This window comes from Hemitrygon akajei, chromosome 6, assembly GCF_048418815.1.
Source record: "Hemitrygon akajei chromosome 6, sHemAka1.3, whole genome shotgun sequence".
In the NCBI taxonomy this organism is placed as follows: domain Eukaryota; kingdom Metazoa; phylum Chordata; class Chondrichthyes; order Myliobatiformes; family Dasyatidae; genus Hemitrygon; species Hemitrygon akajei.
The window spans coordinates 90,462,860-90,480,376 of NC_133129.1; the positions used below are offsets into that span (position 1 = coordinate 90,462,860).

The window sequence follows — 17,517 nt, forward strand, 5'->3', positions numbered from 1 at the left end:
GCTACAATTTTGTGTCCACTATTCTCTCAACAGGGGTGGAGATATGTCTCCACCAATGGAGGTGCAAGATGCTCCTTCCCTCCGCTAGCCTGCAGGTCATCCTTGGGCAAGGTATAGCACCAGCTTAGCCCCCCAATCAGGGTCACGTGAAGCCATGAGATCAGATGGTGAATGGTCGCATGAGCAGCCGGTGCATATCACAAGTCCTGGTTATACAACCACTGATGCCAGGCAGACAATGTATTGATAATGGCTGGAGTCACCCGACCCGTCTTGTAAAGACACTGCCCAGAAGAATTTGCCAAGAATCAAGGACCTGGAAAGTCCACGATCATCTGACTCACCACATAATGATGATACCGATTTCTCTCAACAAGCCTGCTGATTCCGTCAATGTCAAATCCTCAGCATATTAACCATTTCTTACCTCAGTACTGGGACTGATACGAGATGATACTCTATTTTTTCATGAAATACAATCAACATGAACTTCAATTTTGATTTTTTCTGAAATGCCGAGATGTGGCAAAGATGCTAAATGGAAGTACTGCTTTTCCTCCTCATTACTCTAAGCACTTTAAATAGATTGTAAATTGTTAACATTACAAAGAAATGTTGAGCTTAAGGATAGGAAACAGTTTCTTCCCTCAGGCCATGTGACTGCTGAACCCCTGGCTACCACCAAAGTCTCATCACGCATGAAGCACCGATAGCGTTATACTGTTTATTTTTTAACATGTGTAGTAAATGTACCTTATTATATGTGAATTTGTGATAATATTACTTATGGGTTGTGTGAGTTATATGCACTGTGTTTTGCACCTTGGTCCAGAGCAGTGGTTCCCAACCTTTTTATGCCATGAATCCTTACCATCAACCAAGGGGTCCACAATCTAGAGGAAAGCTGTTTGGTTTGGCGGCATTCATGTGTGCGTTTGAATGACTATAAACTTGTGGTTGAACTTTAATTTAAAAATATATTACACACCATAGTGAGCTACGTAACAAATAATAATCCACATTAGAACTGACAACATAGGATGGTTGAAAGATAACAAGCAGTTTCACCAAAATGATAGCAAAAAGAAAGTATGATGAAACCAGTCTGTTGTATTCTTCAGACTGAGACAACTCTGCCAGGGAATGAAACATTTCACATTTCGACCATCCTGTTGTCAAACATCAATCACGCAGAGATTAACACCCAGCATGAAAGTGGAGAAGCTCCTTCAACAGTGTTTCGTACACATTTACACAAATGGCACATTTCGCACTGCCCAGTGGGACTGCCATCATGAGCAGGGGCCTGATGTAGCTGAGAATTAGAATCATGAACTTTACATTGCAAATGGCAGACACATCTCGATAGAATATCCCAGGCAGGATTGACCCTTTTTGTCCCCCTGAATTATTGCATCCCCTCGCACCATTTCCTGGTGATTACAGACAGCTGATTGATGTATTCATCCCCAAATCAATTTTGTAGTTAAACTATAAATTCACAGATTTCCCTGCCTGGAGCTGGAAATTGTCAATAAAAGAAATAGAAAATTCCAGAAACACCCAGCAGGTCAGGCAGTATCTGTGGTGGGAGGGGGAAAGAGAGGGGGGAGGTGTAAAATCCCTCATCAGAACTGTTTATCTCTTTCCACAGATGCTGCCCAATCTCTGGAATTTTCCCAGCAGTTTCTGGAGAAAATTTCCTGCAAGTGACTCGGGAATATTTTGCGAGATTGAAGGCACCATTTCAAGACAATTGCTAACATTCCAACAGTGATAGAGATAACGAAGGAAAAATAATCACCTCCTTTAGTTAGCAATAAATTAGTGAATTAATTCAAAGATAGCAACAACTGCAAGTGAGTGAATTGCAGTATTTTACCTACACTCTCAGTGGTAAACAATACCAAGAAATGCCCATTTTACAGACATCAAGGATCTCTCTGAAACACTTTGGTTTGTGGGCAAGCATACCTCATGCCTTGTATTCAGATGTCTCTTCAAAAGCTGAATGATTCTGAATCACTATTCACAGGAGAGGGAGAGTTCAGCTGGATCGCGGTGAACATTGTTTCTTCCACCATCAAAAACCTGACCATCTGACCACTCACATTTTCTGACTGTCTCTCACAAAACAGTGGGGAATGGACATTCTTGCGAGTCAAATACTTAGGACCAATCTTTAAGCAGTGATTTGTCTCATCTTTTTTCTTCTGCTAATCCACATGGGTGATTGACTGCTCTTGATTTACTGAGTGTAGCGATCACACCATCCTTTCCCTAGCCAATGCCTGGTGAAATTTTTTAATTTTAAACAGTCTTGCAGGGGTGTGGCTGGGATCAGTGAGTCAGTGGCTGGTTGATAACAAGAACTGTGTAGCAAAAAACCTACTTCTCTTTACATGTTTCCAATTTGTTTTAAGAGACAAGCACAAGATTTGGAAAGAGCTGTTTGTAGCACAGCTGCCTCAGCAATGAGCTTATCATGGACTGGAAGACCAAGAACGACACATAATCAGAGTTAAGACACTATTGGCTTCAAAAAAAATTCTAGGAATTCAAAAACACAATAGGCACTGCAGACACTGGAAATCTAGAGCGATACACACAATGTGCTGGAAGAGCTCAGCAGGGCAGGCAGCACCTACGGATGCCAATAAACGGTTGACATTTCAAGCCAAGACCCTTCATCAGTCCTATAAAAGGGCCTCAGCCCAAAACATCGACTATTTATTCCCATCCAGAGGTGCTGTCTGACCTGCTGAACTACTCCAGCACATTGTGTGTATTGCTCCAGGAATTCAGAAGCAGTTCTGCTTAGGAGTGGCCTTGTTTTGACAACGGACACTTATGTTCTAAATGTGCTCTGCCTTGCTTTTGGTTTGTTGTGATATTGCAGCAGTGATCAGGGATCATAAGGGATTTAATAAATATATGTATACTTTTTACACAGTAAGTACTCCTGCGGCTAGGCCTCCCACTGCTTCAGCTTCCGATAGAGGTCAAAGGACGAAGCTGCTGGTCTTGGCTGCAGCTGTACCTTCAGTGGTGGAAGACCATCCACGGAGAGGTGGGGGTCCTCGACCAGCAGTTCTGAGGCCCTGTAGAACACCATCAAGTCAGGAGCTTCTACACCAACCGTGGGCTGAAAACACAAACAGAAAACAGGTTACCCCCAATACCATATAACCATTACAGCACGGAAACAGGCCATCTTGGCCCTTCTAGTCCATGCCAAACACTTACTCTCACCTAGTCCCACTGACCCGCACTCAGCCCATAACCCTCCATTCCTTTCCTGTCCATATACCTATCCAATTTTACTTTAAATGACAATACCGAACCTGTCTCTACCACTTCTACTGGAAGCTCGTTCCACACAGCTACCACTCTCTGAGTAAAGAAACTCCCCCTTGTGTTACCCTTAAACTTTTGCTCCCTAACTCTCAAATCATGTCCTCTTGTTTGAATCTCCCCTACTCTCAATGGAAAAAGCCTATCCACGTCAACTCTATCTATCCCCCTCATAATTTTAAATACCCCCATCAAGTCCCCCCTCAACCTTCTACGCTCCAAAGAATAAAGACCTAACTTGTTCAACCTTTCCCTGTAATTTAGGTGCTGAAACCCAGGTAACATTCTAGTAAATCTTCTCCATACTCTCTCTATTTTGTTGACATCTTTCCTATAACCATGATCGCAACCATGTTGACAATTAATTAAAACTTCAAAGTTTCAAAGTAGATTTATTATGAAAGAATGTATAAACTATACAACCTTGAGATTTGTCTGCTTATAGGCAGCCAGAAAACAAGAAAGCCTTAAGAACCCAATTAAAAATAATAAAGGCCAACACCTGATGCAGAGAAAGGGGGAGAAAACAAATCATGCAAGCGACAGAAGTGAGCAGCAACTTTGCAAACCAAAATGAGTGCTTAGATCCGAACCCTGGAGCAGCTCAGAGTAGGCCCAAGCCTTGGTATCAGTTCATTATATTAGCAGGCACAGAACGCAGCAGCTGGGGCAGCCTTCATAGCTCGAGTGTCATGGAGAGTGGAGTGAACATCACGGGAGAGCGAGCAAAACTGGCTCTCGCCTCTGATCCCTACACCCTGTCTTTCCAGTCTATCTAGGCCAGTGTTTAAATTGTACCTCACGCTAGGACCCAGGCATCACTGCAGCAAAAGGACACCCAGTGACTCGCTCTGGGCCCAGAGCCAAGGTCACAAAGAATCCAGTGAATCACTGGGAGAGCCTGTTTAAGATACCAAAGTGCAGGTTTCTGGACGGTAGTTCAATGGACTCTGTATCAAGGACTCTTTAGGGCTTCTGTTGTCGTTGGTGTGGTGGTGGGAGTTAAAACTTCTGCTGGCGCAGATGGGGGGGGGGGCTAAGGAGAAAGGTGGGGGGGGTCAATGCTTTTGCTGCTACTTGTGCAAAGGGTGGGGGGCTCGGGGCTTCATTGTTTCGATCATTCATTCTATGGGGTTTCTTGTTTTGTGGATGTCTGTGAAGAGTATGAAATTCAGGTTGTATACTGAATACATTCTCTGATATTAAGTGTACCTTTGAATTACAGGCACCAGGTTAAGGTACACACATAAGACTGTAAGACATAAGAACAAACTTAGGCCATTCAATCATGACTGCTTTATTATCCCTATCAACCCCCTTCGCCCCATAACCTTTGACATCCTGATTAATCAAGAACCTATCAATTATACCCAGTGACTTGGCCTTCACGCACACCTGTGGCAAAGGATTCCACCCATTCACCACCCTCTGGCTAAATATGTGTAACGATTAGATGGGAATTATACAACGTGATTTCTTTTACAAATACACGCATTTCAAAGTTCTGATTTGCAAAAATGGTATCAGCTTTGCCATTAAGTTCCTTAGTCTTAAGTGGGAGGCAACTAGAAGATTCAAGTGCACTTAGGTATACGATACAATAAGTTACTGTGTGGTACATTCATCAAGTGGTCTTTAACGTGAACGCACAGCTGGGGTAATGGTAGCGGCAGATACATCAGAGACATTAAAAAGATCCATAGAAAGCCACAAGGATGACAAAAAAAATGGATGACTATACGCCACCTCCAACAGGATCCCACTACCAAGCACATCTTTTCCTCCCCCCCACTTTCTGCCTTCCGCAGGGATCGCTCTCTACACAACTACCTTGTCCATTCGTCCCTCCCTACTGGCACATCCTTGTAAGTGGAACAAGTGCCACACCTGCCCCTACACCTCCTCCCTCAGGGCCCCAAACAAGTGAGGCAACACCCAACCTGTGAGTCTGTTGGGGCCATCTACTGCATCCGGTGCTCCCGGTGTGGCCTCCTGTGAATCGGTGAGATCCGACATAGATTGGGAGACTGCTTCATTGGACACCTACATTCCGTCCGCAGGAAAAGTGGGATCTCCCAGTGGCCACCCATTTTAATCCATTCCCATTCTGACATGTCAGTCCACAGCCTCCTCTACTGTCACGATGAGGCCACACTCAGGGTGGAGGAGCAACACCTTACATTTTGCCTCCAACCTGATGGTACGAACACAGATTTCTTGAACTTCTGGTTTGGCCCCCCCTCACCTCTCCTTCACCATCCACCATTCCCATTTCCCTCCCTCACCTTATCTCCTTACCTGCCCATCACCTCCCTCTGGAGCTCCTCCCCCTTCTCTTTCTTCTATGGTCTTCTGTCCTCTCCAAATAAGATTCCCTCTTCTCCAGTCCCTATCTCTTTCACCAATTGACTTCCCAGCTCTTTATTTCACCCTTCCTGCTCTCCAGGTGTCACCTATCACACACCACCTTGTGTTTCTTCCTCCCTCCCGCCTCCCATCTTCTTACTCTGACTTCTCATCTTTTCCCCCCAATCCTAATGAAGGGTCTCGGCCCGAAATATCGACTGTTTACTCTTTTCCATGGATGCTGCCCAGCCTGCTGAGTTCCTTCAGCATTTGGTGTGTGTTTACTTTGATTTCCTGCATCTGCAGATTTTCTCTTGTCTGTCTTCTATGTGGGAGAGAACAGTGACCTACTGTTCAATGTAATTCTTCAGTCCTGATGAGAGGTATTGGCCCCTTCTGTGGTGCTCCACCCTACGATTTCTACACAGTACTGTACATTGAAACATACAGTGAAATGCGTTGCATGCGTCAACATCTAAAACAGTCCAAGGATTGTGCTGGAGGCAGCCCAAGTGTTGCCATGCTTTGTCTGTGCTTAATATATCACGCTCACAACTCTAATCTTAGCCACACATCTTTGGGATGTCGAGGAAGCCAGAGCACCTGGAGGAAACCCAGGCGGTCACCGGGAGAAGGTACAAACTCCTTACAGAGAGCAATGGGGACTGAACACCAAGCTGGCATTGTAAAGGTGATTGTGATCACCATTACGGAATGCAACACCCATCATTCAGGACGCCCACCATCCTGGTCATGCCCACTTCTCAATTATGCCATTAGGCAGGAGGTACAGGAGCCTGAAGACCCACAGCTCAAGATTAAAAACACTGTCGTCAGGTTATTGAACACATCTGAAAAACCCTAATTCTATCTCAGACTTTATTTTCCTCAATTTACACTAATAACATTATGTTTATCTCATGTAGATTAAGTATAATTCATGTTATCTTATGTTTGTTAATATACTGTACTCTTGCTTCAAAAAGCTAATACTCATGGCATTAACACCCTGGTTTTCAAAGGTCTCAAAGTACAAAGTACGTATAAATTGCATGCTTATAGGCAGCCACAAAACAAGAAACGTGACAGAATCCATTTTAAAAAAAGATCAATACCCAATGTGCAGAGAAAGAAAAAGAACGACAGATTATGAAAGCAATAGCAGTGAGCAACAGCATTCCGAACCAAATTGAGTCCACAGAGCCGAATCTCCAGAGCAGAGGAGTCTCAGTTCATCGTGTCAGAGGGGCAAATTGCGTGAAGCTCGCAGACACAAAGTACGCAGCAGCCGGGGCAGGCTCACAGCCTCAGCACCACAGAGAGACGGGTGAACATCGCAGGAGAGTGAGTGAAATTGGCCCAAATTTCGCCTCCGGTCCCGACTTTCTAGTCTAACTGGGCTGCTGTTTAAATTATCCAAACACTACGTTGTCCCCCACACTAGGACCCAGGCCCTGCCACAGCGATATGCTCTGGGCCTATGTGCCCATGACAATAAACATGGATTTGAACCATTAATACTGAATTCAGCAAGATCCGATCACTAATTTTCTTTTTCAGTTTTCTTTTTAACCACTGACTTTTTATCCTTCAAAGCACAGACACATTAAACCGCTTATTTATTTTCTGACAATTAGTTTCCTTCACTTCAGACTTTTGTGATACCATATCTTGCTCTTATCCTTGTCTGTACAATTTTTAAAAGCAACAATATTCTACAGATCAGTGACTTAACCGACTGTTTTTGACCCATGTGGAAGGTGCTATCTCAATGCAGTTACACTGAATTGTGGTTATTTGGGTCATCGGTTAATCGGGGCAGCCACTTATTTGGGACAATTCTTAAAGAACAAAACCTAATCAAGAAAATAGCTGACATTCCCTTTCTTTATTTGGGACACTGCACCCCTTAAGTGGGACAGGAGACCTGCTGTACAGTTTTTAACTAGCGTCAGTCACGCACTCTTATGTGGCTGTCAAGACATTATACCCTGGTTAGAGTGAACAGTTTTTAAATACTATAGCACTAGCTGCAGGCATTTGTGTTCAAAAAGCAGTGCTCTTTGTCACTGACAGTTGGTGAGAAATAAGCAGAAAGACAATTTAGAACTGCTTTGCTCACTGCGGCTTCAAGTATTCAGGTTTGGAGATGCCAGAAGTGGCTGGGAGTGAAAATGAAACAATTTCACTACTTCAACAAGTTAGGGCCTATGAAGAATTTGAAGCTATCAATAACCATCTTGAGTATTACAATGGGCTGAATGGGAGCAGAATTAGACCATTCAGCCCATTGTCTACTCCAGCTTTCCATTATCCCTCTCAACCCCATTTTCCACCTTTTCCCTGAAGCCTTTGACACCGTTATAATCAAGAACTTATCAATCTCCACTTTAAATATACTCAATGACTTGGCCTCTACAGCTCCACCCTCTGGTTCTGGACTCTCCCACTGCAAGAAATACCCTCTCTACATCCACTCTATCCAGGCATTTCCATCAGATTCAACTCCCCCACCCCCAATTCTTCTAAACTTCAGTGAGTACAGCCCAGAGCCATCAAATGTTCTTCATACATAAACCCTTTCATCCTTTCATTCCTGGCATCAGTCTTGTGAACACCCTCTGGATCCTTTCCAATGCTAGTGCATCCTTTCTTAAATTTTAGGTCCAAATGTGGGCAAAGGGGCTGTGGACCAGGATCCACCCAACACCGCTGCCACCCAGAGACTGCACCCAGACTGTGCAAAGCTTGAGATCTGAGCGGTAGGTTTTTTCCACCCACACCCATCCTCCGACACCGTGCATAATGACGTTCTCGGCAACACTGACAGAGAACAGATGCAAAAGGATGCGTTAATTACAAGAGATTACCCATGTTTCAGGCAGCGACACTTCATCAGGAATGGAAAGGAAGGGGGCGGAAGCCGGAATAAGGTGGGGGGAGGAGAAGGGTACGAGCTGGTACGTGTTAGGTGAGACCAGATGAGGGGACAGGTGAGTGGCCAAGTAAGAAGCAGGGAGGGTACAAGTGCAACTTATACACTGAATTTTGCAGTATCACCCCATCCATTCCTACTCAAAGAAATGATCTGGTTATTAGAACATCGAACATCACAGGCCCTTCGTCCTATGATGTTCTGCCAACCTTTTAATCAATCTAACCCTACGTAACCCTCCATTCTCCATAAGGTACACCATGCAAAGCTTATTAAGGTACCCCTTGTGAGGCTTATTGAGAAAGTAAGGAGGCATGGGATCCAAGGGGACGTTGTCTTCTGTGGGCAAGCCAGTTCTGGATCCATAAAGCAAAGAGTGGTTGTAGATGGGTCATATTCTGCATGGAGGTCAGTGACCAGTGGTGTGCCTCAGGGTCAGACCCCACTTGGAGTACTGTGCTCAATTCTGGTCGCCTCACTACAGGAAGGATGTGGAAACCACAGAAAGGGTGCAGAGGAGATTTACAAGGATGTTGCCTGGATTGGGGAGCATGCCTTATGAGAATAGGTTGAGTGAACTCGGTCTTTTGTTCTTGGAACGACAAAGGATGAGAGGTGACCTGATAGAGATGTACAAGATAATGAGAGGCATAGACCATGTGAATAGTCAGAGGCTTTTTCCTAGGGCTGAAATGGCTAGCATGAGAGGGCATAGTTTTAAGGTGCTTTGAAGTAAGTACATAGGAGATGTCAGGGGTAAGTTTTACGCAGAGAGTGCGTGGAATGGGCTGCTGGTGGCTGCAGTGGAGGCGGAAACAATAGGGTCTTTTAAGAGACTCCTGGATAGGTACATGAAGCTTAGAAAAATAGAGGGCAATGGGTAAGCCTAGGTAGTTCTAAGGACAGGACATGTTTGGCACAGCTTTGTGGGCCAAAGGGCCTGTACTGTGCCGTAGGTTTTCTATGTTTCTATTCTTCTATCATCCATGTGCCTATTTTACAGTCTCTTAAAAGTCCCTAATGCATCCATCTCTACCACCACCCCAGCAAGAAGGTCCACACAGAGGTTAAGAACCTGTCTTGGACATCGCCCCTCCTATACTTTCTTCTAATTACCATAAGATTATGCCCCCTTGTATTAGCTATTTCCATCCTAAGGCAAGGACCCCAGCTGTCCACTCCTTCTATGTTGCTCAAGTCTCCGCTCATTTAACCTATCCTCACAAGACAGGGATCAGGAGTGGAGAGAGTGAGCAATCTAAAGTTCCTGGGTGTCAGCATCTCTGGGCCCAAAATACTGATGCAGCTACAAAGGCTCAGCAGCGGCTGTGTTTCATTAGGAGATTGCAGAGTCACTCGCAAGTTTCTACAGATCTTTTGTTGTGCCTCTGTCACTGAGTCTGGCCCTGTGGCTCAGAAGGGTGGGGAACGGAAGATTTGTTTTCCAGCAAGCCAATGACCCCAAACATAAAGCTAAAGCGACAAAGGCTTAAAAACAACAAAGTTAATGTCGTGGAGTGGCCAAGTCAGAGTCCAGACCTCAATCCAACTGATAATTTGTGGCTGGACTTTAAAAGGGCTGCTCAATCATGATCTCCATGCAATCTGACAGAGCAGTTTGGTAAGAAGAATGGGAGAAAATTGCAGTGTCCAGATGTGCAAAGCTGATAGAGACCTATCCACACAGACTCAAGGCCGTAATTGCTGGCAAAGGTGCTTCTATTAAATGCTGACTTGAAGTGGGTGAGTAATTATGCAATCAATTATTTTGTATTTAATTATTGTAATAAATTTAGACCAACTTGTAGAAATGTATTTTCACTTTGACATGGAAGAGCCTCTTTCTATTGATCAGTGTCAAAAAAGCCAATTTAAATCCACTGTGATTCAATGTTGTAAAACATGAAAACGTCCGGGGGGGGGGGGGGGGAGGCAGATTTCTAAAGGCACTGTATATATACTTGCTGTAATTCATGGCTTTTATCATGTATTGAATTGTACTGCTGTCGCACAACATGTGATATTAAACATGATTTTGAGTCTCTAGTTCGGGCTGTGACAACATTATTACGTTATTTACTGTTGCTCATTCTGTGTTACTTGGCTGCTGCGATTTCCATATTCCAGAAATTCTTCTTTGGCTCAAAAGTGCCGTTGGAAACCGCCGTTTTTGTAAGATTCGTAGTTTTTAACAAACATGTATTTTTCACACTCACTGGCAGAAAGCGGTACAGCAGCTAAACTAACGGTTTATCACCTTCCTCATTTTTCATTGGCTAAGTGTTAACGCATTACCCACGTGATGGGATTGTTTTAATTGTGTAATTTATCATTATTTAAGGAATTTTCCTTATCTATAAAAGTGATAGATTTTTCAGAAGCACCATCTTTATTCTTTTGTCTGAATATTAATTCCCCTCACAGTATCGTTTCTCGGCCTTTATTTAGTTTCTTTAGTATTTGTATGTTTGTTTGTACTCTGAAATAAACTGAAATCTTGGAATTAAGATTGTTCATCATTCCTGACTCCCAGAAGAACCTGAAGAATCAGAAAATAAACAGAGACCCAACAATGCTTTGAACCCTCTCATTTGGCCGAAAGTGATGCCGGACCCGTTACCTGCTTATTCTCCACTCTGGGTTTGACCAGCTGCATTTTCTCCCGAACAGCCACGTTCAGCACCTCGTCCACGGGCACCTCCAGGCTGACCAGCCCCCTGTAACGCAGCTGGTCTTTTGACACGTTCAGGCCTGCAACAGAACCGGCAGGTCACAGCGATGCTCGTCTGCCCTCTCGGATGCAGCCAGACCAGAACTGGCCTCAAACCCAGCTCCTTTAGCTACAGACTTACTACTGAGTTCCACCCGATGTATGGTTAGATCCCAATGCTCTAGCCCCCTTGGGATAGAAGGTTATGGGCTAATTGCTGGAAGATGGGATTAATAACGTTGGGTGCTCACTGGTCAGTCTGAAGATGGTGGGCTGAGTGATCAGTTTCCACCTTATATGACGATATATGGGCAGAGGATGTGGATTAAGATCAGACGCCTCTAAGTAATGCTGATACTGGAAAGGCAGAGATTCTATCAAAAAAAATCCCAATTCCTTGTTCATTATGTGCCGTGTTGTATGATGTGGATGATCCCCCAGCCAAAGGAGGTTTCTTCGCGTCACTAGCCTGCAGGTCACCCTTGGGCAAGTGCTTACCCCCCCACCCCCCGGATCAGGGTCATGTGAAGCCATGGGAGCAGGTGGTGGATGGTCGTATGAGCAGCCGGTGCAAATCACAAGTCCTCGTGATACTGACACCAGGCAGACAATCTCTGAAGAGTACTGATCATTGCTGTGGTGACCCGGCTTGTAAAGATACTACCCAGAAGAAGGCAATGGCAAACCACTTCTGTAGAAAAAAATTGGCCAAGTAGAATCATGGTCATACAAAGACTGTGATCACCCACATCATACAACACAGAACATAACAAACCCTATCTATACTTTTCCTAGTTTTAAGAACTTCTACCAGGATCTCCCCTCAACCTCTGATGCTCTAGGGGAATAACTTAAGTTTATCCACCCTCTAATCTTGGCAGCATCCTGGTAAACCTCTTCCGTATGCTTTCCACAGTCTCTACAGTTTGGGGTGGCCAGAATTGAATGCAACACTCCAGATGCAGCCCAGCTAGAGTTTTACAAAATTCAAATGAAACTTCCCAACTTTTGAACTGAATTCCTTGAGTAATAAAGGAAAGCATTCTGAACACTCCCTTGACCACACTATCAAGCTGTGCAGGCAGTTTCAGAGAGTGATGGTCTTAAACAACTCTGCCATGAACAGTCCCAAGCCCCGGTGCCAGAGGAACCCCATCCCGTAAAAATCCAGAGCTATAGAAAGAGCAACAGAAGTTCCAAAGACCTCACCCCTGGGAAAGGCAAGATATCCCAAAAAGATGGGCTACACCTGAGGACAATTTGAAAGACTGGATCAGGACAGAGGACTCTAGCGACTACTGTTGGTGGTATATATACCAGTAATGGTCACAGAGCCCAAGAACAGTCTGCACATTAACACTGTTACCTTCTGTCACTTTGCCCTCCATGCACTGTCTCGTGACCAACGACCGCTTCAGCTGGTCGGCAGCAGCCTTCTTTGCATCAAAGCTCGCTGCCTTCAGCCGCTGCAGCTCCTGGCCCAGTGCCAGGGTGGTGTTGTACTCGGGCACAACCAGGGGACTGTCCTGACGATCGTCACACGCTCCCCGGCACCCAGGCGGCTTGCTCACTCTGGCCGGTTTAACCGCCCTGTCCTTATCCTTTTGGTCTGCAGAGAAAATGGCCGACGGATTGGTCGGTGGCTGGACGACGGATTCGCTCATTTTGGGATCCAGTTCCAGAGCCGGGTTTACAGGTCGCCTGTCTTCTGGCCTGCTCTCTGGATCTCCTAGGATGAAACGTTCCCCGTCAGGGCTCTTGGACTCACAGCCAGTGTCAAAGTGAACCTGAAGCAGGAAGGAGATGGTCAATCAAAGTCAGAATCTGGTTTAATATCACTGGCATATGTTGTGAAATTTGTTAACTTTGTGGCAATGCAGTACAGTCGGCCCTCCTTATCCACGAATTCCGCAAAAACCCGGAACTGCCCTTCCCGCACTTGTTGTTCGAGCATGTGCAGACTTTTTTTCTTGTCATTATTCCCTAAACAATGCAGTATAACCACCATTTTACATAGCATTTACATTGTATTAGGTATTATAAGTAATCTAGAAATGATTTAAAGTATACGGGATGATGTGCGTAGGTTATCATGGATCGGGATCGAAAAAAATCAGAAGTTCTCTTACTAAGTAAGTCGGAACAGGTACATCCAGTATTATTTAGCGTCAGTTAGTCAAACGTTTGTCTTAGTATATATTATATATTTTATCTTTTTATGCATATAAAACACTTAAGAACGTATGTTTCAGCTCCGGGCTTGGGAGCCAGTGACAGATCACCCCCGAGTGCACTCTCCACCATGCTGGGTTGATGTGGAGGATCAAAAACCCAAAACCCAATAATTAAACCACTGCGTTGCTTAGTAATAATTGTAGCTTTCATCGGGGCAGAGCCTTTCTCACTTTATCCTTTAAAATTGTTCCGATCGTTGACCGACGTAGCCTAACGCTTTTCCAACAACCGATGGCGTTTCACCTCTTTCCGATCGCTTTATTATTCCCACTTTATTTTCAATCCTGTTCGTGATTATTTTCGCGAACAGAAACACTGCGGATTCAGATTTCTGCCGTCGGGTCCTAATGTCCACTGCACTGAGACAGGTTAAACGAGGTCTGGGGTTCCGCTGGGTCCTAATGTCCACCAGATTGAGACAGGTTGAATAAGGGACTTGAGCATCCACGAATTTTGGTATCTGCGGGGGGTCCCGGAACCAATCCCCTGCGGATAAGGAGGGCCGACTGTACATAATAATAGAGGGAAAAAACTGAATTGCAGTATGAATATTTACATTAGTTAAATTAAATAAGTAGTGCAAAAAATAGTGAGGTAGTGTTCACGGTTTCAGTACATCTGTAGAAGTTTGATTGTTTGGTGACAAGTCAAGCCTCCTTAACCTGTGGAAGTAAATATACTGGCGTGCCTTCCTTGTGATTGCGGCTGTGAGCTGAGCCCAGGACAGGTCGTCCACCATAGTGTAGCAGTTAGTGCTAGCGACGCTATTACAGCTTGGGGGCATCGGAGTTCCATTGGTAAAGAGTCTGTACTTCCCCCCTGTGGAATGCATGGGTTTCCACCCACAGTCCACATACTGGATAATTGGTTATTTGTTCATTGTTAATTGCCCCGTGATTGGACTAGATTGAATCGGGGGTTACTGGGCAACACAACTTGAAGGGCCCCATTTTGTACTGTATCTCAAAGTTCGAAGTAAAGTTATTATCAAAGTACATATACAAGTCACCGTATACAACCCTTTGATCCATTTCCTTGCTGGCATATTCAACAATCCATAAAATAACAGAATAATGAAAGACCGCACCAACTTGGGCGTTCAACCAGTGTGCAGAAGGCAAAAAGATTGTGGGAGCGTTTCAGTGATGAGGTAAGTGAAACTGGCTGAAATGTATTTATTTTTCTATTTATTGGGATACAGCTTTCCAGCCCTTTGAGCCATGCCACCCAGCAATTTCCTGATTTTAATTTTGAAACCTAGGCTAATCACGGGACAATTTACAATGATCAATTAACCTCCCAACCGGTAAATCTTTGGAGTGCAAAGGAAACCGACACAGTCACGGGGAGAACATACAAACTCCTTATAGGCAGCAGTGGGAATTGAACCCGAGTCACCTGTACTGTAAAAGCATTGTGCTAACCCAACACTACCATGCTTCCCCAAAGTTATCCCCTTTGGTTCAAGAGCCTGATGGTTGAGGGGTAATAGCCCTTCCTGAACCTGGTGGTGTGAGTCATGAGGCTCCTGTACCACCTTCCTGATGGCAGCAGTGAGAAGAGAGCATGTCCTGGGAGGTAGGTCTCTAAATAAATTGAATAGAATAAATAGGTCATCTAATATGTAATCACCCAGGAATTTAAAGCCCCTGACCCTCTCTACAACAGATCCATCAATGCAGATTTGTGTATATTGGGCCCCTTTCCCATTCCTGAAGTCAACGATTAGTTCAGTTTATAAATCAGAAAGTTCACCAACAATTGGCCCCTGATTCTCATTCTCTGCTGTACTTATTTTTCCTACTGCCTGTTACACTGCTGCCATTTAGGACAGCAATGAAGGTCCTCCATCTCTGGTGGTGTTCAGAGCTTCCTTCATCGTGTCAGTAGCTTCCTCTCAGTTTTCACTCCTGACAGTCATAAAGTCCAGAGTGGAGACTCAGGAATATCATCATACTCAGCATACTTCATTGCTGTTTCCATAACAGTTTTGCTTTTCCACCCCTGAGCTGAACCCCCAAACATGGAGGACCGGTAGACCACTCTTGGTCTGTCCTCTACCCTTTGACCTATTTGGCATGGGTGACCCTACCAAGAGCCAAAGCATAAAGCCCTGACTCCAGCCAGCATAGCTCTCCAGGTCACTGAGGCACACAAACCTCTAAAACACGACAAGGTTGTGATCCTCTTGGAGGTCATACTTAATTGGAGCTCACTAATCCCACAATTGTCATAATTAGAGATTCTACCAGGTCGTCATAAGTCTGCATGGGATGGGGGTCTCCGGGGTGTTGTTATACACTGAAGTTGGATGGTTCAATTACCTGTCGACGTTCAGCTCTCCCGCTCACTCCTTCACCGACCCTCTTCTCCTGCTTCTTCAGTATTCCTGTACATCTGCTCATCTTGTCTGGTGTCAGTGAGACATCCAGGTCTGAAACAGAGTCCAGCTGAGTTGGTCCCAGGAGCAGAGGTTTCGGAGCTGCCCAGATGGGGAGGCTGTCTTCGTCACCGTAGTCCTGATGGGTGTACATCTTCGCTGGGAAGTGCAAGGCATCAAACTTCCTCATCAGAGGTAGCGAGACGCAATTGTCTGCTTGTAGAGCAGGGACAGGGTCGGTAAAGCTCATGGTCACATCTCTCAAAACAAGGCCAGCCTGTTACAGAGAGAAACATTAGTGGATTGGCAATTCACAGTAAAGTGCAGAGGGCTGCAGAAGGAATAGTGCCGTTGTTGAAAGCTGTATCTCAGCCCAGCGACCTGGCTCCAATCCTGATCTCATTAACTGTAATTTCCACCTTCCTACCTCTCTCCTTCTTCCCTCCCCCATCTTCCTTCTTTCTCTCACTAACCTTGTCTGTCACTTCCTTCCCTCCATCACTATTGGCCCTCCTCCACCCTCCCTTACCCTCATCCTCCTCCCCCTTTCAACCCACCCTCCGCCTCTTGTTTTCCCTTCCTGTCTCCAGACATCCACCCCCTTCCTCCCTCCCTTCCTCTAACCCGACCCATACCCTAGCCAGCCCTCCATCCTCCCTCTCACCTCTCTCTCACTTCACTCAGGAACCTTTGAATCTCCCGCCGCCATCTTCCCGGCCTAACCCCCGACCTCCACCCCATGACCCCGGGCTAACCGCCGGTTCTCCCGCTCCGGTTCCCCGATTTCCGCTCCGCCCGCGGAATGCCGATCGAACAGAAAAACCGAGGCGGAAAACATTTTTAAAAAAGACTTTTGTTTTGTTTTGTTTTATATCGGGGCGACTCCGGGAATCAGTCGCTCTGACGTCACGGCCGGAGGCGGGGACAGCGGCCTGACAGACAGCTGCAGCAGCGAATTAGAGCGCGGCTCAGCCGAGAGGGCGACCTGAGTGACAGGGGGGAGGAGCCGAGGCAAACTGCCTTGCCATAGCGTATTCAACTTAATTTCCAAAGTACCGATGTTTCCTGCGATCCAAGCAACATGATAACCCTTTTATGCGCAGTTACTGTGCTCCTACACTCAGTAATAGAGTGATTCAAGAGTCAAGTACATTTATTATCAAAAAATGTATACATACAACCTTGAGATTTGTTCCTCATGGTAGCCACAAAGCAAGAAACTTGAAAGAACCCAATGAAAGAAAAAGGAATACAAATAAAAATAGAAGTCCAACACTTAATGCACAAGAAAAAGGAGAAAAAGAAACTATTGAAGAGATCAACAACATTCCAGACCAAATTGAGCCCTCAGATACCAACCCTAGAGTAGGCCCAAAGCCTCGCCTGTCAGTTCATCATTTTTGCAGCAGGGCAGCCGTCATAACCTCGATGCCTTGGAGAAAGGAATGACCAACGCGGAGAACAAGTGAAATCAGCTCCCGCCTCACATTCCCACACCCCGTCTTTTCAGTCTATTTGGGCCAGAGTTTAAATTGATCTAACAATGGAACAGGGAAA

General features: G+C 45.2%; 1 protein-coding gene across 1 annotated transcript; it reads right to left on the reverse strand.

Moving 5' to 3' along the window:
* Window positions 1–246: 246 nt before the first annotated feature.
* Window positions 247–16,703, reverse strand: ppp1r35 (protein phosphatase 1, regulatory subunit 35). The gene is made up of 5 exons (XM_073048824.1): window positions 16,625–16,703; window positions 15,905–16,237; window positions 12,712–13,132; window positions 11,256–11,386; window positions 247–3,145 (listed from the first exon to the last, which is right to left on the reverse strand). Exons 2-5 carry the CDS (start codon window positions 16,208–16,210, stop codon window positions 2,969–2,971), a joined length of 1,035 nt encoding a protein of 344 aa, XP_072904925.1. The 5' UTR covers window positions 16,211–16,237; window positions 16,625–16,703; the 3' UTR covers window positions 247–2,968.
* Between the last annotated feature and the right edge of the window lie 814 nt (window positions 16,704–17,517).

Bases quoted from the DNA above. Each gene is read 5' to 3' on its own strand.
- ppp1r35 (XM_073048824.1), bottom strand. From the start codon at position 16,210: ATGAGCTTTACCGACCCTGTCCCTGCTCTACAAGCAGACAATTGCGTC. The intron at 13,133-15,904 runs GTAATTGAACCA...TTCCTGCTTCAG, and splicing joins GGAGAGCTGAACGTCGACAG to GTTCACTTTGACACTGGCTG. The intron at 11,387-12,711 runs GTAACAGTGTTA...GTTCTGTTGCAG, and splicing joins GGAGGGCAAAGTGACAGAAG to GCCTGAACGTGTCAAAAGAC.